The 24,883-nt window shown below is 51.9% G+C and overlaps 1 protein-coding gene across 1 annotated transcript in view; it reads left to right on the forward strand.

Moving 5' to 3' along the window:
* The window catches only part of smarca4a (SWI/SNF related BAF chromatin remodeling complex subunit ATPase 4a), a 24,883-nt gene extending 1,295 nt beyond the window's left edge, over positions 1-23,588 (forward strand). The window contains 35 exon segments of the mRNA XM_079746413.1: positions 40-309; positions 1,049-1,181; positions 2,227-2,721; positions 3,282-3,380; positions 4,071-4,326; positions 5,280-5,406; positions 5,742-5,915; positions 6,882-7,055; positions 8,034-8,201; positions 8,531-8,578; positions 8,763-8,893; positions 9,511-9,571; positions 9,685-9,818; positions 10,361-10,508; positions 11,025-11,188; positions 11,374-11,440; positions 11,779-11,889; positions 12,275-12,517; positions 12,860-12,973; positions 13,236-13,343; positions 14,234-14,320; positions 14,498-14,544; positions 14,649-14,815; positions 15,266-15,429; positions 15,876-16,103; positions 16,573-16,605; positions 16,749-16,826; positions 18,455-18,673; positions 19,853-19,986; positions 19,988-20,128; positions 20,649-20,757; positions 21,054-21,155; positions 21,670-21,808; positions 21,994-22,133; positions 22,939-23,588. Coding sequence (XP_079602539.1) covers positions 88-309; positions 1,049-1,181; positions 2,227-2,721; positions 3,282-3,380; positions 4,071-4,326; positions 5,280-5,406; positions 5,742-5,915; positions 6,882-7,055; positions 8,034-8,201; positions 8,531-8,578; positions 8,763-8,893; positions 9,511-9,571; positions 9,685-9,818; positions 10,361-10,508; positions 11,025-11,188; positions 11,374-11,440; positions 11,779-11,889; positions 12,275-12,517; positions 12,860-12,973; positions 13,236-13,343; positions 14,234-14,320; positions 14,498-14,544; positions 14,649-14,815; positions 15,266-15,429; positions 15,876-16,103; positions 16,573-16,605; positions 16,749-16,826; positions 18,455-18,673; positions 19,853-19,986; positions 19,988-20,128; positions 20,649-20,757; positions 21,054-21,155; positions 21,670-21,808; positions 21,994-22,133; positions 22,939-22,971 — 4,998 coding nt within the window. The 5' untranslated portion in view covers positions 40-87 and the 3' untranslated portion in view covers positions 22,972-23,588.
* Positions 23,589-24,883: the final 1,295 nt, after the last annotated feature.

Consider the following 24,883-nt stretch of genomic DNA (forward strand, 5'->3'; position numbering starts at 1 on the left):
GTAATACTTAACCCTCACTGCCTCTCTGTCCCATCGCAGTAGTAGTACTCGACTGCTGTCAACCCGCCCCTCCGTCTCTGCTGAGAGATGTCTACCCCCGACCCCCCCATGGGAGGGACTCCCAGGCCGGGCCCTTCGCCCGGCCCGGGGCCCTCGCCAGGAGCCATGATGGGCCCCAGCCCCGGTCCTTCTCCGGGATCGGCCCACAGCATGATGGGCCCCAGCCCGGGGCCCCCAGGCTCTGGACACCCCCACCCACCCCAGGGCCCCTCGGGGTACCCACAGGAGAACATGCACCAGATGCACAAGGTAAGACTCTCGACCTGTCTCCCTGCTCCTGTCTGGTCTCTCTCTTGTCTAGTGTCTCTCTTCTGGTTTCTCTCATCCTGTCTCTCTCGTCTGGTATCTCTCGTCCTGTCTCGCTCTCGTCTGGTCTCTCTCTCGTCTCTCTCTTGTCTGGTCTATCTCTCGACTTATCTCCACGGCCGGGGCTTGTGAAAGATCCTAACTGGGAATTCTGTCTTCTGAGGAGAGAAACTAAAAGTTCCCAGTCAGAAAGCAGGACAGGGTTTCTAGTCTCCCAGTTAGCCGTCGTATCAACATGGCCGCCCACACGTTAAAGTACCACTTCTTATACGTTCTACATTAAAACACATCCAAGCGTGCTTTGCAGATTGGATTATATCAAACAACATGCAGAACCATTTGTTCTTCTGTGTGCCATGACCTTAATATACAACAACAACAACCAAACTCCTGGAAAACCATGAAAGTTTTTGTCGACTGTATATTTACATGTATATTTATATTTAGGGCATTACAACAAAGACCGCTAGGATAAGACACACAACTATAAAACTAAGTCCTATTTTTAAGTGCCAGATATTTGTATATTGGATTCAAACAGGTGTGTTTCTTGTGGAGGAGTATTGTACAGAATAACATTTGAAAAGAGTAGTTATACTAGAGTAAGTTCATAAGCCCGTTGCCGTGGTAGCCAGTGATGCTGCGTGTTGCCAGGTGACAGTAACCGTGCGTTCCTCCCCAGCCGATGGAGGGCATGCATGAGAAGGGGATGCCTGACGACCCCCGCTACAGCCAGATGAAGGGCATGGGCATGAGGCCCGGACCCCACAGCGGCATGGGACCCCCGCCCAGCCCCATGGACCAGCACTCCCAAGGTACACCCAGTACACACAAACACACACGCACCTAACACGCATACGCATGCATGCCTAACACGCACACACACACACCTATCACTCACACAAACAAACACGCCTATCTAACGCACACGCATACACACACCTACCTAGGACACACACACACACACCTACCTAATGCACACACAGAGTGCATACCCCTACCTACCTAACTAACAAACACACGCAGCACTGTATTACATTTCCATCAATACCCGTGTGTGTTCAACTTGTTGATTTTTATTGACTGTGGTCCTGTTGCATCCTAACAGGGCTTCTCTACACTTTATCTATCTTTAGTTTGACCACACCCCTAATAGGCTGACCTGTAGGGGTCGATGTTGTTGTGTCACATAACACAACGTCCAGTTATTGAGGATACAATACTGACATACTCAGGAACAGGAGGCTGAGTGCTCAGATGTGCACAATTAAGGACAGTTACTACACTTAATTGGATCATTGAACATTCAAGAATGGTTTCACCGTTTTAGTTTTTGATAGTATTTATCTGGTCGGATCTAATGTGTCTCTGAACACCAAGTAGTTCATACATCAGCCACAGCTATCGTTGTGTGCATGTGTGTGTGTACATGTGTGCACTTGGTTCAAAGCCATCCAGCCGGTTTCTCTACTTCCTCCACTGGTTTGATCCATGCGCAGAGTGAAGGAGGTGGGGACATAAAAAAGGGGGCGTGGCTTTAAAGAGAAGGGTGGACTTCCGCCTTTCCGCCAAACAACAGAAGCAGCTGTTGCTGTCTTAGAGCCATGCTCACTCAGAGTGAGAGAGAGAGAGAGAGACGCACACGGGGAGAGAGAGAGGAAGCGATAGAGAGAGCGCATTGAGTCACAGCTTAAGCCTCCACACACCTTTGTCAATATCCCCATGTCCGTTGACCCTTAAGGCAGTTCTTGTTGTGTCAACATCACATCTATATCTGTATTCACTAATATTAAAGGGACTGTATTCCAGTCTGTTGCTTCGTGGCTGAGTGTGGCCATGTGTCTCGTCCACCCCCCCCAGGTTACCCCTCTCCTCTGGGGGGCTCGGAGCACGCCCCCAGCCCCGGCCCCGCCAACGGGCCCCCCTCTGGCCCCATGATGCCCGGGGGCCAGTCCGGCCCCGGCTCGGGCCCCATGGAGGGCGGCGGGGACCCCGGCCCCCCCATGGGCCAGCAGAACCGCGGCGGCGGCGGCGGAGGAGGTGGCGGTGGTGGGCCCCCGGTCGCCGGCGGACCTGGAGGGCCCGTGGCGGGGCCCGGCGGGGCCCCCGGAGGCCCCACCCCCTTCAACCAGAACCAGCTGCACCAGCTGCGGGCGCAGATCATGGCCTACAAGATGCTGGCGCGCAGCCAGCCGCTGCCGGAGCACCTCCAGATGGCGGTGCAGGGCAAGAGGCCCATGCCCGGCATGCAGCAGCAGCAGCAGCCCATGCCCAGCATGCCCCCCACCACAGGCCCAGGGGCCGGAACGGGGCCCGGGCCGGGGCCGGGGCAGCCCAACTACAACAGACCCCACGGTGAGCTGGAGGGACGGGGCCCACTTACAGCCAGCGGTTTAGAGTAGCATCAGAGAGGAGTTCACCACTTTAGAGGACAGGTGTAGCAGCAGCAGAAATGGAAACAGTGGCGACAGCGTGCTTTATTCTAAAGTACCCTAGGCCTTGTTTGTTTATTATAAAGTATCATGGTGGGGCAAGATGGTCCAGTTCTTAAACGCCCAGTTGAACCCCAGTGTTTCCAGTCTAAATAATGGCCGGCTTGAGCAAGATGTCCTAACCCCTACTTTCTACTTAATGATCATATTTAGATGAAAAGCATCAGATAAATGGGAAAAGAATACATTTTTAGAATAAAGCTGTTATTTCAACATTTAGTCAACTTTATAACCTCGTTTTTTTTTTATGAAGATTGTTTTGAGTTGATTTAATATTGATTAATGTAATGGTTGCAGTCAGAGTGGTTAAAATACCAGCTCTGTATCTGTGTATGGGAGCCCCCTGGTGGCGAGGTGGTGTAAGTGTCGTGGGTGGAGCATGCATCCAGACAGTGAAGTAAAGCAGTTCTGTTTGGTCTGTAGGTATGCAGGGTCCCAACATGCCTCCCCCAGGGCCCGCGGGCGTCCCCCCAGGGATGCAGGGGCCCCCCACCAACGGGCCCCCCAAGCAGTGGCCTGAAGGTACGGGACTGGGGGGGAGATAGAGTGAAGACTACTGTGGAGCAGCCATTTTGTTCTGATGATTAATGACATTCACACCAACGTGAACAGAGACCGTCTAATTGATAACGGTTAACGAAGGTTATGGATTAAAGAAAAAGTAATTATATCATACAATGATCTGCTTATGTCATTGGAGATTTAGGAAGAATTACAAGTCGAAATGCTGGCTTTCAGAAAGAATAATGTTTGTTTGTAGAACACACATTTAAATATATCAATCTGCATCAGGACTAGTCAAAGATGTCCCTATTTAACGGTAAAGTCTAGCAGTGTATTAAATAATACTACTGTTTATAATGCCATGTTTGTAACCAAATCATGTAACCGTTAATAATAACCTGTTAATAACCTGTTTATGAAGGACTAGTCAACGATGTCCCTATATAACGGTAAAGTCTAGCAGTGTATTCAATAATACTACTGTCTATAATACCATGTTTATAAACCAAATAATGTAACCGTTAATAATAACCTGTTAATAACCTGTTTATGAAGGACTAGTCAACGATGTCCCTATATAACGGTAAAGTCTAGCAGTGTATTCAATAATACTACTGTCTATAATACCATGTTTATAAACCAAATAATGACCTGTTAATAATGACCTGTTAATAATAATGACCTGTCAATGGCCGTCTCTCTCCCCAGGCCCCATGGTGAACGCCGCGGCCCCGTCTAGCGCCCCCCAGAAGCTGATCCCCCCCCAGCCCACGGGCCGGCCCTCCCCCGCGCCCCCCTCGGTGCCCCCGGCCGCCTCCCCCGTCATGCCCCCCCAGACCCAGTCCCCGGGGCAGCCCGCCCAGCCCCCCCCAATGATGCTGCACCAGAAGCAGAACCGCGTCACCCCCATCCAGAAGCCCCGGGGCCTGGACCCCGTGGAGGTGCTGCAGGAGCGCGAGTACAGGTGAGGCCCCCGCCCTCAGCCCCCTCCATGACCCCACTCGTCACACACACCCTGACTCGACCTGACCCTAGCCGTCCCACTCGTCACACACACCCTGACTCGACCTGACCCTAGCCGTCCCACTCGTCACACACACCCTGACTCGACCTGACCCTAGCCGTCCCACTCGTCACACACACCCTGGCTCGACCTGACCCTAGCCGTCCCACTCGTCACACACACCCTGACTCGACCTGACCCTAGCCGTCCCACTCGTCACACACACCCTGACTCGACCTGACCCTAGCCGTCCCACTCGTCACACACACCCTGACTCGACCTGACCCTAGCCGTCCCACTCGTCACACACACCCTGACTCGACCTGACCCTAGCCGTCCCACTCGTCACACACACCCTGACTCGACCTGACCCTAGCCGTCCCACTCGTCACACACACCCTGACTCGACCTGACCCTAGCCGTCCCACTCGTCACACACACCCTGACTCGACCTGACCCTAGCCGTCCCACTCGTCACACACACCCTGACTCGACCTGACCCTAGCCGTCCCACTCGTCACACACACCCTGACTCGACCTGACCCTAGCCGTCCCACTCGTCACACACACCCTGACTCGACCTGACCCTAGCCGTCCCACTCGTCACACACACCCTGACTCGACCTGACCCTAGCCGTCCCACTCGTCACACACACCCTGACTAGACCACCCCTGATGAAGTCTTAAGTTTACCCCTCAAATCAACTTCATTTCCCATGCTCATAAGAGCCTGAACAATATAGATGAGACAATATTCTTAATTACTCCAAGGGGAATTATGCAGAGAATGAAAGACACACTGAACATGCATTGAGTGCAGTAATATGCGTGGTTAAGAATTACAAGGGACAGTGGATCTTCCCTCCGATCCGCGCTGTGTGGGGCTGTGCCTGACCCTGTGTTTCTCTCTGTAGGCTGCAGGCCCGCATCGCCCACCGCATCCAGGAGCTGGAGCACCTGCCCGGCTCGCTGGCCGGAGACCTGCGCACCAAGGCCAACATCGAGCTCAAGGCCCTGCGCCTGCTCAACTTCCAGAGACAGGTGAGCCACGCCCTATGACCTCTCTCCCTCTTCTCTCCGTCTGGCCTCTCACCTGTCTGCAGGCGGCCCAAACTCTCCTCAGCGCTCCTCGAGGGAAGACTCTCTCTCGCTCCCTTATTCTGCCTCCACCCCCACACTGTCTTCCCCTTTCAACTGTCCTCCAACCCTCTCTCCTCCGCCCTTCTCCCCCCTTCTAACGCTCCTCCCCTCACCGCCTCCTTCTCCTTCACCGCCTCCTTCTCTATCCTAATGTCGGGGATTCGATGTGTGTTGGTCTGTTCTGTAACGGGCGCGGTGCAGCCGTGTGAACGTGTTCCCTGTGTCTCCGTCCCCAGCTGAGGCAGGAGGTGGTGGTCTGCATGCGTCGCGACACGGCGCTGGAGACGGCGCTGAACGCCAAGGCCTACAAGCGCAGCAAGCGGCAGTCCCTGAGGGAGGCGCGCATCACAGAGAAGCTGGAGAAACAGCAGAAGATCGAACAGGAGAGGAAGCGGCGCCAGAAACACCAGGTAGGCCTGAGGCTCCTGGGGCCACAGATCCTCTCATAGATGCACTCTGGCGCACAGGATGTACCCACACGCATACATGAACACACACAGAAGCTAATGTAGAGACTTGTGTGCAGACTCTAGCCCAGAGCACAATGAGCAGCGCGGGATTCTGTGGTGGTTAAGGAGTTCCACCTTCAGGGCTTTAAAGACTCTGGGTTCGATCCCCTTGCCGGTAGTAGACGTGAAGGCCTCATATAGACCAACGACATATTGCAGACATGCAAACGGCCCGCTTTTTGGCGCGAGTCGCTTTTTTATCATAGATTTTGGGGACCTGTGTGGTTCATGCAGATCCGAAGAGTTTCTTTTCGGATCTGTGTCATCGGCGGATGGTTAAATATTGGATGCGCATGCGCACGTAGAGCTACGGAGAGGGTCTCCGACAGGGTAGGAATCGATTCACTGGGGACGCTGTGGACAAGTACCTACTAGTTTTCAGATAACTTTGATTACTTGTTTAACTAAGTGGATGTGGTAGGCTACACCACGGGATGAGATCACTGCCACATAAATAAAGGTATTCACAATCTTTTTGCTTAAGATTAGCTGGTGCTGTCTGTCCGTCTGTCTCTTATGAAGCAGTATATACTAAATTGAATTTCCTATTTATTAAAGCATATAGCATAGGCCTTCTCATGTTAATAGGATATTACGCCGTCATATTTTTTCCGACTTTGGGGAGCGCTCTCTTTTTTTGTCATACATGTGTTTGCATCCCTGATATTGGTCAAGATGTCAATCATGTTATGGTTGCTAATTGATTATCACTGATCATAATGGCCGTGATGAGTCCTGGTACCACCCCCCCACCACACGGCCAAAAGGCTCTAACTCTGTGGTCTGTCAGGGAGAACCAGCGGGGCAAAGCGTGGGGGTCCTGGTAGCTGGACCTGTATGGCGCTAACCCCTCTGCCCTGTCCCCAGGAATACCTCAACAGCATCCTGCAGCATGCCAAGGACTTCAAGGAGTACCACCGCTCCATTACCGGGAAGATCCAGAAGGCCACCAAGGCCGTGGCCACCTACCACGCCAACACAGAGCGGGAGCAGAAGAAGGAGAACGAGCGCATCGAGAAGGAGAGGATGAGGAGGCTCATGGTGAGAGACTGCGTTCTGTTCTTTAACTCCGACTTCGTTCTGCTCTTTAAGTCCCTCGTTAAGACTGCTAATGGATCCCTCACGTTAGGATTGGGCCATTTGGCCTAAAAATAAAACCTCAGAAATGTTCAAACCAAACCCGATAATTGATTTTTATCTATTTTTCTTTTTTCTATGAATGACAAACATATATATTTTTTAAGTTTGGATTTTATTTGAAGAATAACAATGATTAACAAAAGCAAAAATGAATGACACATCTTCGACTCTGCTGCATGTCTCAGTTTAGGATGTTGGAGTAAATGGGTTGTGCTTTTTGTTTTAACAGACTTAAGGCAAAATCTACACCCTCACTTTGATATTTTACTTATTTTGAAAAAATAATCGATTTTCTTATTTAAAAATCGTCCTAAACAATAAATTCGAATTACGATAAAAAATTGATTAATCGCCCAGCTATACCTCACATACAAACAAAGTATTAAAATCATCCAATAAACTCCTCCCACTTCGGTTCCTTTGAATCAGGCACGTCTCACTTAGACTCCCCACACCTAGGCTCCTCCCTAGCTCTGCGCATGATTCCTTGTTGTCGATACTGCCATTTTCAGAAGTCTCATGGGCGTTGTAGTAAAAATCTTAATCAACGTAAATATACTTTGTCTGCCACATCTTCATGAGAAATGGGCAGTTTCAAACACAATAACTCCACAATAGATCAATCCTTTTACGATTGATTACTAAAGGTTGACTGTATCAACACTACTACCCACGTAATGAATCATTTTGATGTGACATCACAAGGCTCAAGCAGATGCTAAGCTAAGAAGCTAAGCTAAGATGCCTACCGGTCAGGCAGTAGTGGGAGGAGCTTGATGTTAAATGGAGGACAGGGGCGGTAAAGGGAAGGAGACCTCCCTATGTAAGGAGGACGTGTTCTTGGGCTCATCCTCTAACCCTGCGTGCTGCGTGTCTCAGGCGGAGGACGAGGAGGGCTACAGGAAGCTGATCGACCAGAAGAAGGACAAGCGTCTGGCCTACCTGCTGCAGCAGACGGACGAGTACGTGGCCAACCTCACGGAGCTGGTCCGCGCCCACAAGGCCGTGCAGGCGCTCAAGGAGAAGAAAAAGAAGAAGAAGAAGAAGGTGAACTTTCAGCTCAGGGTCTGCGGCGCGGGTCACATGATTACTGCTGCTCTTCTAACATCTGGGTGCTAAAATATTACTTGCACATTTGGAGTATGGGGAAACGCAATTTCGGTCCCCTGTTAACAATAAAGTTCATTTTGACTTTGGTACAAGAATGGGAAAAATAATCTATTATAATATTTTTGTTGTAGTTAATAAGAAATGTATTATAAATGTTATGCACAATACGAGTGGTAAATGCCAAACTAAATGTCAACATGACAGCCTGTTTAGGTGCAATTATAAACCGTGTCTCTGATTCTGTTTGTTTGGTTGTTGTTGTTTAGAAGCCGGAGAACCCAGAAGGAGGTGCTGCCTTGGGCCCCGACGGAGAGGTAGGACTACTGGGGGAAGGTGGGGGGTGGGTGGAGGTTAGGTTACAATGAATGTGCGGCAGCGTCTTATTATTTCCGTGGTATTAGTATAGCAGTTATATCACGAATGGTAGATCAGTTAGCAGAACATGAGTGAATTACTGCTTTATAACCCCCCCCCCCCCCCCCCCCCCCCCCCCCCAAGCCGCTGGATGAGACCAGTCAGATGAGCGACCTCCCAGTGAAGCTGGTCCACGTGGACAGTGGGAAGATCCTCACTGGGATGGACGCCCCCAAGGCTGGGCAGCTGGAGACCTGGCTGGAGATGAACCCGGGGTACGAATACACCCACACACACACACTCTATAGTACACACAGTACTACAACACTGAGATGAACCGCGATGAATACACACTCTATAGTACACACAGTACTATAACACTGAGGTGAACCCTGGGTAGGAATACACACATATACACACTCTATACACACAGTACTATAGCAGTGAGATGAACCCTGGGTAGGAAACCCCTCTCTCTCACTCTGATACATACTCTATACACACTCTATACACACCGTACGATAACACCGAGATGAGCCCTGGGTAGGACAACAACAAATGTTAAACCATCTCTTCTCCTCCTATCTCTCCCCTCTCTCTCTCCTCTCCCTCCATCTCTCCCCTCTCTCTCTCCTCTCCCTCCATCTCTCCTCTCTCTCCATCTCCTCTCCCTCCATCTCTCCGCTCTCTCTCCTCTACCTCCATCTCTCCTCTCTCTCTCCTCTCTCTCCTCTCTCTCCATCTCCTCTCCCTCCATCTCTCCGCTCTCTCTCCTCTACCTCCATCTCTCTCCTCTCTCTCCTCTACCTCCATCTCTCCTCTCTCTCTCCTCTCTCTCCTCTCTCTCCTCTCTCTCCTCTCTCTCTCCTCTCTCTCCTCTCTATCTCTTCAGGTACGAGGTGGCTCCGCGCTCCGACAGCGAGGGCTCCAGCTCAGAGGAGGAAGACGACGAGGTAACGGTCGCCTAGCAACACCAGCATCAGCACCACCACCACCACAGGTGAGCGGTATGTCGGTGAGGTTATGACGCTAACGTCCCTCTGCTCCCCCCCCCCCCCCCCCCCAGGAGGAGGAGGAGATCCCGCCGCCGCCGCCGCCGCCACCGCCCCCGCCCACTGTCGCCCCCGTGGAGGAGAAGAAGAAGATCCCCGACCCTGACGTGGAGGAGGTGTCCGAGGTGGACGTCCGCCACATCATCGAGTAAGAGGCCTGACACCCTGACCCCTGACCCCCAGTGCCCCCCCCCCCTCCCTCCATGTTCCTGCTTAGCAGAAAACCTCTTGGAGGACAAATGACCAATTCACTGTAGTTAAGAAAGTTAAACGTCAACCATGAAAACAGTTTGGGAGATTCGATGCCTTTACGTTTACATGTAGGGCGTTTCACAAGACGCTTTTATCCAAAGCAACTTATAATGAGTCCATTTGTCAGAAGAAAGAGAAACAACAATATATCTCTGTCGGTACAGTAAGGATGTTTGTAGAACCAAGTGACAAGCACTAACTATCACTAGGTTAACCCATTCCCCGTATACGACAAAGATAGCTAGGATAAGACGCTGCACAATGCTGAGTTCTAAGTAGGTACTAGAACTACGAAGCGGGATAGACTGGTAATGATCTTTTTATATTTTACGTCAAGTCAATGAGCCTCCTTTTTTTGTTTGCTGAACATTGTATTCAAAGGCTTTGTGGATAAACGGATCAATTATTCTTTCTCTTTCTTTCTTTCCCTCTCTCCAGGCACGCCAAGCAGGACGTGGATGATGAGTACAGCTCTGCGTCCTTCGAGCGCGGCCTGCAGTCCTACTACGCCGTGGCCCACGCCGTCACCGAGCACGTGGAGAAGCAGTCCACGCTGCTCATTAACGGGATGCTCAAACAGTACCAGGTACGCCGCCGTCGCCATGGCAACGCAGCCGCCACGGCAACGCAGCCGCCACGGCAACGCAGCCGCCACGGCAACGCAGCCGCCATGGTGGAATGTACATAGCTCGGCCATTGGTCTATTGAATGTATCGCATTGTATAGAACATGGCCTCCATCGAATCAGCATTGAACCGCAGTGAATCGTTACAGGTGTATCCACATCGTTACAGGTGTATCTGTATGGTTTTTGTGGCCTTGAATGTCTGGTGTCTCTATGACCAGTACTCACTGTCTCTCCTCCCTGTGTCTGTAGGTGAAGGGCCTGGAGTGGCTGGTGTCTCTGCATCCCGCCCCAGTACTAACTGTCTCTCCTCTCTATCTCTGTAGGTGAAGGGCCTGGAGTGGCTGGTGTCTCTGCATCCCGCCCCAGTACTAACTGTCTCTCTCTCCTCTCTGTGTCTGTAGGGGAAGGGTCTGGAGTGGCCGGTGTCTCTGTGACCAGTACTTACTCTCTATCCTGTCTCTCCTCTGCCTGCAGGTCAAAGGCCTGGAGTGGCTGGTGTCTCTGTACAACAACAACCTGAACGGGATCCTGGCTGACGAGATGGGGCTGGGGAAGACCATCCAGACCATCGGCCTCATCACGTACCTCATGGAGCACAAGCGCATCAACGGGCCCTTCCTAATCATCGTGCCGCTCTCGTGAGTCCCCGCGCCGCGCAGTCAGACGCTAACGCCAGTGGGCTAATAGCAATCCTATCCAGCGCAATTTATACTGTTCAATTACTCTTTAGGACAAATTAGCTACATACTTTTGTACCTCTCTTTCTGTCTCTCTCTGTCTCGGTCTCTCTCTCTCCTCATGTCTCTGTTTCTGTCTCTCTCAGAACGCTGTCCAACTGGGTGTATGAGTTTGACAAGTGGGCTCCGTCCGTCATCAAGGTCTCCTACAAGGTGGGTGTGCCAGCGCCCCCCGCCCCCCCTCGTCTCAGTAACACCACCCCTGGTTGTAGCTCACTATTTGTCATTAGTGTTATTGTCAGTCCCCTGGTCTCTATGGTCCTCATGTTGCTGTCGTCGTGACAACGTGCCTCCTTCACCGAGGGGCTCTCTTGGTTCCGAGCGCTGGGTGGTGAAACTGAAAGCAGGATTCTGCTTTCAGTTTTCCCACACGACTAGCATTTAAAACTGGCCGCTAAGTGAATTGAGCCCGTACCCCGGTCTCGATGACAACGCTGTGTCTCCGTCTAACGTGGCCCGGTCTCCATGACGACGCTGTGTCTCTCCTCAAGGGCTCCCCCGCCGCCCGCCGAGCCTTCATCCCCATCCTGCGCAGCGGCAAGTTCAACGTGCTGCTCACCACCTACGAGTACATCATCAAGGACAAGCAGGTGTTGGCCAAGGTGAGAGCCGGCACGCCCAGGACATTCCCACTGTAGTCCTGGTGTATTCCCAGGAAATTCCCAGTATATTCTCAGTGTTATCCCAGGATATTCAATGTACTCCAAAAGTGGTCTCAAAAAGGGTTAGTGTTCTTATTGTACTCCCACAACATTCCCAGTGTATTCCAAAGATAACCTCAGTGTATTCCCACGGCATTCCCAGTGTGGTCCCCAAACGTTCCCAGTGTATTCCCCGTGTACTCCCACAAAATTCCTGGTTTATTCCCAGGACATTCCCAGTGATTCCCAACCCCATCCGACATGAGTGTTCCCATGTCGTTCCCCTGATGAGTGCACCATGAAGCCCTTCCCGTTCTGACTAACCGCTGCTCCCTGCCGTCCCCAGCTGCGCTGGAAGTACATGATCGTGGACGAGGGCCACCGCATGAAGAACCACCACTGCAAGCTGACCCAGGTGCTGAACACGCACTACCTGGCGCCGCGCCGCCTGCTGCTAACCGGCACGCCGCTGCAGAACAAGCTGCCCGAGCTCTGGGCGCTGCTCAACTTCCTGCTGCCCACCATCTTCAAGAGCTGCAACACCTTCGAGCAGTGGTTCAACGCCCCGTTCGCCATGACCGGGGAGAAGGTGGGCCCTGAGTTAACTATTGAGACCAAATCAACCTCAAGGGAACCTTAAAGTGACCGGGGAGAAGGTGGGCCCTGAGTTAACTATTGAGACCAAATCAACCTCAAGGGAACCTTAAAGTGACCGGGGAGAAGGTGGGCCCTCGTTCGGTTAACGCTTTCATCCAGAACTATTGACACCGAATCCACTTTAAGGGATCCACTGGATAATGCTGTAGGCCTTTATCTAATGGTACGATAGTTGTTCCGATTCCTATCCCAGAGATTTTAGAGTAGCCATTATCTGGTGTCTGAGAGGCTCCCAGCCTCAGCTCGTCATAACATATTGTTGCCCCCCCACTAGGTGGACCTGAACGAGGAGGAGACCATCCTGATCATCCGCCGTCTCCACAAGGTGCTCCGCCCCTTCCTGCTGCGTCGGCTCAAGAAGGAGGTGGAGGCCCAGCTGCCTGAGAAGGTACTCAACGCTTCCACTCATTCACTCATTCATTCATTCATTCACTTGTCCACCCCTTCACTCACTCATTCCTTCATTCAATCACTCATGCACCCCTTCACTGTCATTCATTCATTCAACCGCTCACTCAGTCATTCATTCACTCTTATCATGCCATTCACTAATCCAATCATCCATTCATTCACTCATGTATATTTGTTGCTGTATTATACGAGACAGTGTCGGTGTGTGTGTGCCTGACCCCCCCCCTCCCTGCCTCCAGGTGGAGTACGTGATCAAGTGTGACATGTCGGCGCTCCAGAGGGTCCTTTACCGCCACATGCAGGCCAAGGGCGTCCTGCTCACCGACGGCTCGGAGAAGGACAAGAAGGTGAGAGGGGGAGACCAGAGACCAGCTCTGAGGTCAGGGGGAGACCAGAGACCAGCTCTGAGGTCAGGGGGAGACCAGAGACCAGCTCTGAGGTCAGGGGGAGACCAGAGACCAGCTCTGAGGTCAGGGGGAGACCAGAGACCAGCTCTGAGGTCAGGGGGAGACCAGAGACCAGCTCTGAGGTCAGGGGGAGACCAGAGACCAGCTCTGAGGTCAGGAAGAGACCAGACCGCTGGGCTGAGACCAGCTCTGAGGTCAGGGGGAGACCAGAGACCAGCTCTGAGGTCAGGGGGAGACCAGAGACCAGCTCTGAAGTCAGGGGGAGACCAGAGACTAGCTCTGAAGTCAGGGGGAGACCAGAGACCAGCTCTGGGGTCAGGGGGAGACCAGAGACCAGCTCTGAGGTCAGGGGGAGACCAGAGACCAGCTCTGAGGTCAGGGGGAGACCAGAGACCAGCTCTGGGGGAGACCAGAGACCAGCTCTGAGGTCAGGGGGAGACCAGAGACTAGCTCTGGGGGAGACCAGAGACCAGCTCTGAGGTCAGGGGGAGACCAGAGAGCAGCTCTGAGGTCAGGGGGAGACCAGAGACCAGCTCTGAGGTCAGGGGGAGACCAGAGACCAGCTCTGGGGGAGACCAGAGACCAGCTCTGAGGTCAGGGGGAGACCAGAGACTAGCTCTGGGGGAGACCAGAGACCAGCTCTGAGGTCAGGGGGAGACCAGAGACTAGCTCTGAGGTCAGGTGGGGGGGACTCAGGTTGGGGACCTGGTGGGGTTAGTTAACTCCTGGTTGGGTTAGTCCAACTCCTGGTGGGGTTAGCTAAACTCTTGGTTGGGTGAGTTAACCCCTGGTTGGTTAGTCTAATTCCTGTCTGTGTTTGGTCTCTGCAGGGTAAGGGCGGCACCAAGACCCTGATGAACACCATCATGCAGCTGAGGAAGATCTGCAACCACCCCTACATGTTCCAGCACATCGAGGTAACGCTAACCGCCAACCACTGTAGCATCAGCAGCTAGCCACGAGGGAGTCTGGTGTAATCATCTGTTAGCACGTGTGCTGTAGTTAGCTGTTACCATGACTAGCAACAAGCCATGAGCACGTTCAAAAACGTGTAGTTCCCAGTTTAAAGTGCTGTTCTTGTGTTCTGTCCGCAGGAATCCTTCTCCGAGCATCTTGGGTATTCTGGAGGAGTGGTGAGCGGGTATGTGTTCTCTCTCTTACTCCCCCCGGACCCCCCCACCCCCATCTCGGTGCCGATGTCTCTCACCCCGACTGTACTAACCCCAGTGCCTCCCTCTCCCCCAGGCCGGACCTGTTCCGGTCCTCCGGGAAGTTTGAGCTGCTGGACCGCATCCTGCCCAAGCTGCGGGCCACCAACCACAAGGTGCTGCTCTTCTGTCAGATGACCTCCCTCATGACCATCATGGAGGACTACTTTGCCTACCGCAGCTTCAAGTACCTGCGTCTGGACGGTGAGGCAACACACACTGATCTAAAAGAGGTGGGATTTAGGTTAGGTACCGACCTCACGGGAGATCACTTTACAAGGGCAATAAAACACAAGCGCAAACTACGTCATTAAATGGCCGCATTTACCCCCACCAGGTAACACACGCTCACTCACTCACTCACTGAACATTTAAAAGCCTACGGTTGAAGTCGTGTGCTAGAAAGTGTCTGCTTTGACTCGCAAAGCGAGTCAAAGCAGACACTTTCTAGCACACGACTTCAATCGCAAGGTTCTATCATAAGGTTCTGGGTCTGATCCCCCTAAAGTCCACCTTCCTTGCATCCTTGATCAAGACCCCTTACCTGCTCTTTAACGTCATGGGTCTTTAAAAAACCAGAACCGCTCCCGTGGCGACTGTGATAGCATCCTCCCGTGTGTCTGACTCTCCTCCTCTTCGTCCTGGTCTCCATAGGAACCACCAAGGCGGAGGACCGCGGGATGCTGCTGAAGACCTTCAACGACCCGGCCTCAGAGTACTTTGTGTTCCTGCTGAGTACCCGCGCCGGAGGCCTGGGGCTCAACCTGCAGTCGGCCGACACCGTGGTCATCTATGACTCTGACTGGAACCCCCACCAGGTAACACACACATACAGCACTCTATAGACACGACACACTCTATAGACACTCACGGGAAACATGCACGGTAACCAACGTACAAGGGAACAACACAGACAGACAGACGGACACCCACGGAGGCACAGATACACACACTCTCACACTTCCCCACACACTCACACGGACACAAGCGGACATCCACACACGCACAAACTCACTCAGGGACTCACACTCGCAAGGTCTTTAGGACCAAGATGGCTCTAAGATGGCCGCTATGTTCTGAGCACCTGCACCCAGAAGATGGCCACTCTGTGTGTGTGTGTGTGTGTGTGTGCATAAGTTCTATCGTCGCTCAGATCAGTGTAACCTCATTTCACCACAAAAGGGGGTCAAATAAAGTGTCACCTCACACAGCACCAACCCCGTACCTCCCCCCGCTAACCCTCCCCCTCTGCCCGGCCCCCCAGGACCTGCAGGCCCAGGACCGCGCCCACCGCATCGGGCAGACCAACGAGGTGCGCGTGCTGCGGCTGTGCACGGTCAACAGCGTGGAGGAGAAGATCCTGGCGGCGGCCAAGTACAAGCTGAACGTGGACCAGAAGGTCATCCAGGCCGGCATGTTCGACCAGAAGTCGTCGGGCTGCGAGCGCCGTGCCTTCCTGCAGGCCATCCTGGAGACGGAGGAGCAGGACGAGGTCGGGACCGGGGGGCAGGGGGGGGTGGGCGGCCGCACGGGGGGGCCGTGGGTGGGTGCCACCCGCCGGCCCCGCCCACATCACGGCCCCCGTGCACCACCCCAGCCCTTTTTTACTCTCTCTCTCTCTCTCTCTCTCTCTCTCTCTCTCTCTCTCTCTCTCTCTCTCTCTCTCTCTCTCTCTCTCTCTCTCTCTTGTTCCTTCCTCCTCGCTCTTCCTCTGCGTTCAAAACCTCGTTTGGACCCCCCTTGTGTTTAAGTCCCCCCCCCCGCCTCCTTCTCTCTGTCCATCTCTCCCCCCCTCCCTCCCCTGTCGGTTCTCTCACCTTCCTCCCCCCTCTCCCCCGTTCTCTCTCTCTCTCTCTCTCTCTCTCTCTCTCTCTCTTATCTTCCTTCTTTGTCATATTCCCGTTTGTCTTTGGTTGAACACCTTTTCATGTTGTATTTTTGTAAATTCTCCTCTCCTTTAGCACCAAACCAAGGCGCCGAAACCAAGTGACTATGTAAACACCCTTTAATGGCCTTCCATCTTTGATAAACAAACGTTTAAAGAATGCCGTGCATCATCTTTGAATCATTCAGCCTTGCGGCGCCCTCAGCGCGTCTCTGGTCCTCACCCTCTGCTCCTCCTCTCTGTGCTCCTCAGGAGGAAGACGAGGTCCCCGACGACGAGACCGTCAACCAGATGATCGCCAGGAGCGAGGAGGAGTTCGAGCTGTTCATGGTCAGTGTTGATCGCCCACTTCGTCCTGTCTGTTTCTGATCTTATTCAGAAGTTCTCATTATGATATATGATATACATTGGATGCAAACATCAAACATTATTTATAGAAAAGGTAATGATTTTCCTGATCATAATTGTATAGGGGCTGTCCATAGCGCCATTGAATTTGAATATTTGGTTCCATGAATGGAAAGCGTCGTCATATATTCAAATATAAATACACAACAAGGGCACAGAAGGAAACAGGCCCAGAGAATGAGCTACATAGTGGCCGCAAAGCATGACACCAAAAATAGTCCTTTCAACGCTTCCACTTTTTTGTTATTTACTTGTTTGTTCCTGGCACTTAATGTGCCCACTTATGGCACTTAGCACCTGATAATTAGTACTAGGATAAGATGCTACGTAATGCTATCTCTGTTTTAAACGGGGAATGGGTTAACCTAGTGATTGTTAGTGCTTGGCACTTTGTTCTATGAACATCCTTACTGTACCGAAATATATTGTTGTTTCTCTTTCTTCTGACAAATGTACTTATTAGGTGAGGGCTGCATGCAGCGCTCAACTATTGTTCTTCATAAGTTTTATTCTTTCTTTCTTTCCTCTTTATTATTCTCTACAAACTTTGGGACCTATCTCCTTCCTCAATTTTTCACCTAGAGAATCAATTAAAATTTTAAGATGTTCAGAATAGCTTGGAATCACGCGCTTCTTTTGAGATTTTTTAAATATTTTATACTTTTGTTCTATTTTAAAATACTATATTTTTTTTAACAAGGGAGTCAATGGGTACTTCAACTGTTTAAGACGTAACTTAATCAATTTTCAACCGTTTATCTTTGTTCAACAAATCTGCACACTTCAATAATTATCTTCAATAATATCTAAACGGAATTTCGATATCATTTAAACTTTCTTCAGAATCACAGTTTTAGTTTCATACCGGCTTAGTTTTCAGTTGGTCTCATTGATTTACGTTGACACTGGAGCGTGAGGACGTTCAGCAGTGTTGCCAGATTGGGCGGTTTTTCCCGCTGGATTGGGCTACTTTTGGAGGACGTTCAGGCAGTGTTGCCAAATTGGGCTGTTTTTCCTGCTCTATTGGGCTACTTTTAATCACGCACCAGCTTGCTATTCTCTTAAAGACACACACACACACACACACACACACACACACACACACACACACACACACACACACACACACACACACACACACACACACACACACACACACACACACACACACACACACACACACAAACACACACACTTGACCTTTCAGATACTTCAGTTCAATTATTTTTACATGTCTGCATTTTTAGCATTGCTTTGCGCTTTTCATTCAGCTGTCACTTTATTTGTTTCCAACCATTGCTTTTTCTTAAATGGTGTGCATGTTTACGTTGTTTACTCCATTTAGACTTTTGATCTTTTGTTCAAATCCCTTCACTTGATTTAAGCCATTTAGCGTTTCTTTATGTCTTAATCTATGTGGCTTCATTAAAAAATATTTTCAACCTCACCTTGCACTACAGCACTCACCGCATTTTCTGCAGGAAATGCATTTTCTAGTTGTAAGTTGCCGTGGATGAAAGCGTCTGCTTAACGTACACGCGCTCCCCCAGCGCATGGACCTGGACCGGCGGCGGGAGGAGGCCCGCAACCCCAAGAGGAAGCCGCGCCTCATGGAGGAGGACGACCTGCCCAGCTGGATCCTGAAGGACGACGCCGAGGTGGAGCGCCTCACCTGCGAGGAGGAGGAGGAGAAGATGTTCGGCCGCGGCTCGCGCCAGCGCAAGGAGGTGGACTACAGCGACTCGCTGACCGAGAAGCAGTGGCTCAAGGTGAGGAGGACCTGGGTCCTGTTGGGTCAGGGGGTCCTAGTGGGCCAGGGGGTCCTAGTGGCTCAGGGGGTCCTAGTGGGTCCTAGTGGGCTTTAGGGGGTCAGGGGGTCCTAGTGGCTCAGGGGTCCTAGTGGGTCCTAGTGGGTCAGGGGGTCCTAGTGGCTCAGGGGGTCCTAGTGGGCCAGGGGGTCCTAGTGGGTCAGGGGGTCCTAGTGGGCCAGGGGGTCCTAGTGGCTCAGGGGTCCTAGTGGGTCCTAGTGGGCTTTAGGGGGTCAGGGGGTCCTAGTGGCTCAGGGGGTCCTAGTGGGCCAGGGGGTCCTAGTGGGCCAGGGGGTCCTAGTGGCTCAGGGGGTCCTAGTGGCTCAGGGGGTCCTAGTGGGCCAGGGGGTCCTAGTGGCTCAGGGGGTCCTAGGGGGTCCTAGTGGGTCAGGGGGCCCTAGTGGGCCAGGGGGTCCTAGGGGGTCCTAGTGGCTCAGGGGGCCCTAGTGGCTCAGGGGGCCCTAGTGGGTCAGGGGGTCCTAGTGGCTCAGGGGTCCTAGTGGTTCCTAGTGGCTCAGGGGTCCTAGTGGCTCAGGGGGTCCTAGTGGCTCAGGGGGTCCTAGTGGCTCAGGGGGTCCTAGTGGCTCAGGGGGTCCTAGTGGCTCAGGGGGTCCTAGTGGGCCAGGGGGTCCTAGTGGCTCAGGGGTCCTAGTGGGTCCTAGTGGCTCAGGGGGTCCTAGTGGCTCAGGGATCCTAGTGGCTCAGGGGGTCCTAGTGGCTCAGGGGGTCCTAGTGGCTCAGGGGGTCCTAGTGGGTCAGGGGGTCCTAGTGGGCCAGGGGGTCCTAGTGGCTCAGGGGTCCTAGTGGGTCCTAGTGGCTCAGGGGGTCCTAGTGGCTCAGGGGGTCCTAGGGGGTCCTAGTGGCTCAGGGGGTCCTAGTGGCTCAGGGGGTCCTAGGGGGTCCTAGTGGCTCAGGGGGTCCTAGTGGGCCAGGGGGAGGTGAGGAGGGCCGGTCCTGAACACCTGTGGGGGGACAGGTATACTCCACCACCAATGAAAAATGATTAAACGGTTGAGCTAATAAATGTAAACGGTGTCTATGATGAGGTGCTGGCCGGTTAACCGTAAGGGGAGTCCAGCCGTTGTCACGGCAACACACTCCGCCCCGTTGCCTCACCGCTTCCCCCCCCCTGTCCCCCAGGCCATCGAGGAGGGGAACCTGGAGGACATGGAGGAGGAGGTCCGCCACAAGAAGACCACCCGCAAGAGGAAGAGGGACCGCAGTGACCACGACGCGGGCCCCGCCACGCCCGGCTCCAGCGGGGGGGGCCGGGGGGGGGGGCCGCGACAAGGACGAGGACGGCAAGAAGGCCAAGAAGAGGGGCCGGCCCCCCGCGGAGAAGCTGACCCCTAACCCCCCCTCGCTCACCAAGAAGATGAAGAAGACCGTGGACGCCGTCATCAAGTACAAGGACGGGTGAGGGGGAGGAGGAAGATGTATTCATATGGACTCATGTTAACTAACATCAATTCTTATGAATTCATGACTCAAACTGTTGTTATAGAGGATTCATCTACATCAATTCATGTTGATTAGCATAAATTCATGTTAATTAACTTAGATAAATTCCTATTCACGTGAATTAACATAAATCCATGGTATTTAGCATCAATTCATGTTAATCATATTGATGAATTCATATTAAGGTTAATAAACATCAATTCATGTTTATGAACATCAATTCATGTTTATGAACATCAATTGATGTGAATGAATACGGCTCAAAACTGTTATGATAATATGTAATCTTGTGTAGCATAGAATCCCATATCATGGGGATTTATGTTAATTAACATCAATGCAGGTCAATTAATTATACTCACGGTTATATAGAGGATTAATTCGTTTGAATTAATGTGGATTGCCATTCCATCATGAAGTCCCGCTGTGATTGGTCAGCCCCGTGCTAAGCCCCTCCCACCTGTCTCCCCCCCAGCACCAACGGGCGCCAGCTGAGCGAGGTGTTCATCCAGCTGCCCTCCAGGAAGGAGCTGCCGGAGTACTACGAGCTGATCCGCAAGCCCGTGGACTTCAGGAAGATCAAGGTAGGCTGCACTGCACCAACCTGAGGGCCAATGGTTACTGACTGTGACCCTGGCCCCGCCCCTATGTTGCTTCCTGTCTGTAAAGGTTACTTGGTTGATGTCAGCTAATTCCTGGTTCCTGTTCAATTTAAAATAGTTAAAAAGAAAAATACCACTCCACACTCTATTGTGACGTTGTCGGGATTCGTAATAACTCTGTGTTTCGCTGAAGGCACCTCTGGGTTATGTCACATGTTGTGTATTCTCTGCGCTCCGATTGGCTCTCCCTACCCTGACTCCTCCCCCTTTGTGTCCAGGAGAGGATCCGGAGCCACAAGTACCGCAGTCTGAACGACCTGGAGAAGGACGTGATGCTGCTCTGTCAGAACGCCCAGACCTTCAACCTGGAGGGCTCCCTGGTTAGTACCCCACACCCCCACCCTACACCTGGTCCACACCACACCACCCAGACCCCACAACACCACCACCCAGACCCCACAACACCACCCTACACCTGGTCCACACCAGCACCAACCAGACCCCCCACCACCACAAACCATCACCAGGGAAAACCCGCCCACCACCACCCAGACCCCACGACCAGACCCCACACCAACACCTAAAGGGGGAGCCTCTACCTGGAGGGGCGCCGTGGTACAGACCCCCACCAGGGGACCCTCTACCCCGAGAGCCCCCCAGAAGGCCCCCTCTTTGCTCCATATTGACCCCAATCAAACCAATTAGATGGGGGCTGAGCTGTTGACCCCTAGTCTCCTTATATGGTCGCAGAGCTAAAGCACTACATAGAACAAACCGGACCTTGATAATGAAAGGCAGTACGAGGAGATGCTTCCTAGAAGGACCAGGAACGTACGCATGTGTGGCGGGTGGGGGCGACCCCTGACCTCTGCTGTCTTTGGCCCCTGACCCCAGATCTACGAGGACTCCATCGTGCTGCAGTCGGTGTTCACCAGCGTGCGGCAGAAGATCGAGAAGGAGGAGGACAGCGAGGGGGAGGACAGCGAGGAGGATGACGACGACGTGGACGACGGCTCGGAGTCTGAGTGTGAGTGTAAGAGTCGCACACGCACACGCAGGTCTGCACCTCCGGGGCCCCGCCCCCCCGAGGCACACGCTAACCGCTAACCCTGGAAGAGAAAGCTAACGGTGTCTGTCAATGTCTCTACGTCTCTGTCTGTGTCTCTCTGTCAATGTCTCTCTCTCCTTGTATCTCTCGCCGTTGCTCTCTCCCTGCAGCTCGCTCGGTGAAGGTGAAGATCAAGCTGAGCAGGAAGGAGAAGGGCGACCGAGGCGGGAAGAGCCAGCGGCGGCGAGGTCGCGGAGCCCGACCCAAACCCGTGGTGAGCGACGACGACAGCGAGGACGAGCAGGAAGAGGTGGGAGACACGCACCAAGCCTACACACACACAAACTCACTCAGACACACGCACCAACACACACACACTCCCTCAGAGACACACACTCCCTCAGAGACACACACACTCACTCCCTCAGAGACGCACGCTCACTCACTCACTCACTCAGACACACTCACTCACTCAGACACACAAACTTTGGACACAACGTCCGTGGATGGAACGCTGTGCTGTAGTAAGTCGCTATTCTGCGTGACACAGTGTGTCCGGCCGGTGGCGTCACCACTGCCGTGTTGACCGGTAGAGTGACACAGGAGTGACGTGGGTCTCAAAGAACAGAACAGCCAAACACACAAACACTGTCCAAGAGTCTAGTTTACATGTCCTGTACCTAAAGGGGTGTTATTTATATTGTGAAAGTTTTTATGATAAGGGGGGATTTGTCAATTTATATTTGATATTTGTTCATTGTTTTACAAGAGGCTAGACTTTATACTTTATTTATGCCTACATTTTTTGGTTATATGCATGGTATTTTTTTCTAGTTTAAAAAGTTTTTTACATAAGTGTGAACTTTAATAATATTTGATCTTGCGTTGAGTTCATAAGTTCACGGCCTAAGGGATTGCATAAAGGTATTTGCATCACGGCTTTGATACGTAAACAGGTCTTCTCTGTTTTTTAACTCTGCGTGTTACTGTACTTTGCTCTGTGCTTGGTCTGTACGCCGCAGTGACATAATGGTACGGTCCGACACACACGGTGATCGTTCTAAATCAACCGCCACAGTCCTTAACCCCATTCGCCGTTTTGTTTTGTTCTGCAGGAGCATTCGGCCAGTGGCAGCGACGAGGACTGAAGAGGTGCATGATGGGAGACCTGGCCTCGTCTGACCCCGCTATATATTTTACCTAGATACCGCAGCGAGGAGGAGGAGGAGGAGGAGGAAGGGGTTTTAACTAGAACAGCTCTTTCCATTGGTTGTGTTTTTGTTTTTTAAGCGAGACTTGTGTATTCTCTCTAAAAAGTACATGGTTAAATAAAGAAAAATGAATTCAAAATAATAAAAAAATACGTCGAGTATGAAAAGCTTAAAAACGTTCCACTTCCATATTTAAGCCGAGTCGTTGGATAGGAACAGTAGAACCTAGCGTTACGTGTCTTTCTCTCTGCCTTTCCGCGGCCCGCCACCGGGGGGCGCCCAAGCCCCAAACGGCTCCATGTTTCCGGACCGTGGCGGGAGGCCTTGTATGTGCTCTTTGTTTTTCGTTTTCCTCTATTTTTTAAGTGGTATTGATTGATCACTCACTCAGTTTTTTGGGGTTGTTTTTTGTTCTCTTCGAGTCACTGTAGTTTCTCTCCGTTAAACTGTATCTCCCCTCAGAGTGCACGTGGAGAGGTAGTGAAATGCACCTGGCTGTGTCGTTTTACCGTTATCTCTGTTTAATTTAAACTCACCCCCGGCGGCGGCCCGGTTGGGAGGGGTGGGTGGGGGGCGTGAATCTCCCCGTAGGGGAGTAGGGGGCGCTAGAGGGATAGGACCATTTCATGTGTCTGTGTCACTGGATTCCAAAAATTACAATAATAAAGGCATCTCATAATAAACTGTCACTCTGCTGTGTCTGGTTGTTCTTTCTGAGTGAGGCTTTGTTCATAAGCTGACACTTGCTGACTTGATACTCAAATTAATGCACTTATTGTTGTGCTTAAGCGTTTGATTTACCTGATTCTAATATGTGGCAAGATGTGTTCAGATGACCTCCAGATGCGCCTTGTTTCATAGCGTCTGCAGTGTAACGTTCTAGCACAACAGGCTCACTCCTTGCTGACGGTCACCTGAGCTTCACCTCTGGAGACCCAACCCCCCCAACCCCCATGGAGGTCTGCCTCCACACCCCCACTTCATGCTATGTAAGCGTGTTAGCACGTCTGGCCTGACTCGTGTGTTTCAGCTCACCTTGGAGCTGATGAAGTTCTGGAAACGAGGCCTTCCGTTGAACATGAGGTGTTTTCAGTATTAATGATTTCTATTCGTTCTAATTTAGTTTTAAAAGTAAAGGAATAGGAACCCCATGCATCTACTGCTCTTTTCTAACAAGTTTTGGGATTAAAAAGAAGCTAGACCTTGATTTTTTTGTCCTTGAAGCCTAGCCCATGTTGGGATAAATAGTCTGCCTAGTTACTTGAACAGATAAACTGAGACGGAGAGGAGATAAAATTGTCGGCACGAGGGCCTCGGATTTATTTAGTAAGGTGAAAAAGGTTATACTGAGCTATAGAGTGTAAGAGATCGATCGAGAGAAAATGTCTAAGTCCCTAACAGCGCTGAGGTCGTCCGGAGCTTCGCCTCTGTAGAGGTTCTGCTTCAAGTGAGCGTAATGTCCTTCAGAGTGTATCAGTCTTATGTGTTTTCTTCTAGCGAATTGTGTGTGTCAAGGCTGGTGTGGGGGTTTCTCGAGAAAACCTGCCTGGCCTTGAGCACCCCGGGCTGTGGCCGAGTGTTATCAGCAGATAGATTTGAATAAGTGTGTGCATTGTGTGAGCATCTGAAGGCCCCTAACGTTGGGACATGTCTTCACCATGGGCCTAAACGTGTGCCTATATCTGTACTGTATATGTGGTGTGTTTGTTAGGCTATTTTGGCCATCACTCATTTAGCTTGGGTCATACAGAAGTGAGTGATCTCACATCTGAATCTAAAACACATCACAAATAAAAAATGGACGAACATTTGACAAACCAAAAGCTTTATTTTTCCTTTTTATTATATT

The sequence above is a fragment of the Pollachius pollachius genome, assembly GCF_949987615.1.
Source record: "Pollachius pollachius genome assembly, chromosome: 11".
In the NCBI taxonomy this organism is placed as follows: Eukaryota; Metazoa; Chordata; class Actinopteri; order Gadiformes; family Gadidae; genus Pollachius; species Pollachius pollachius.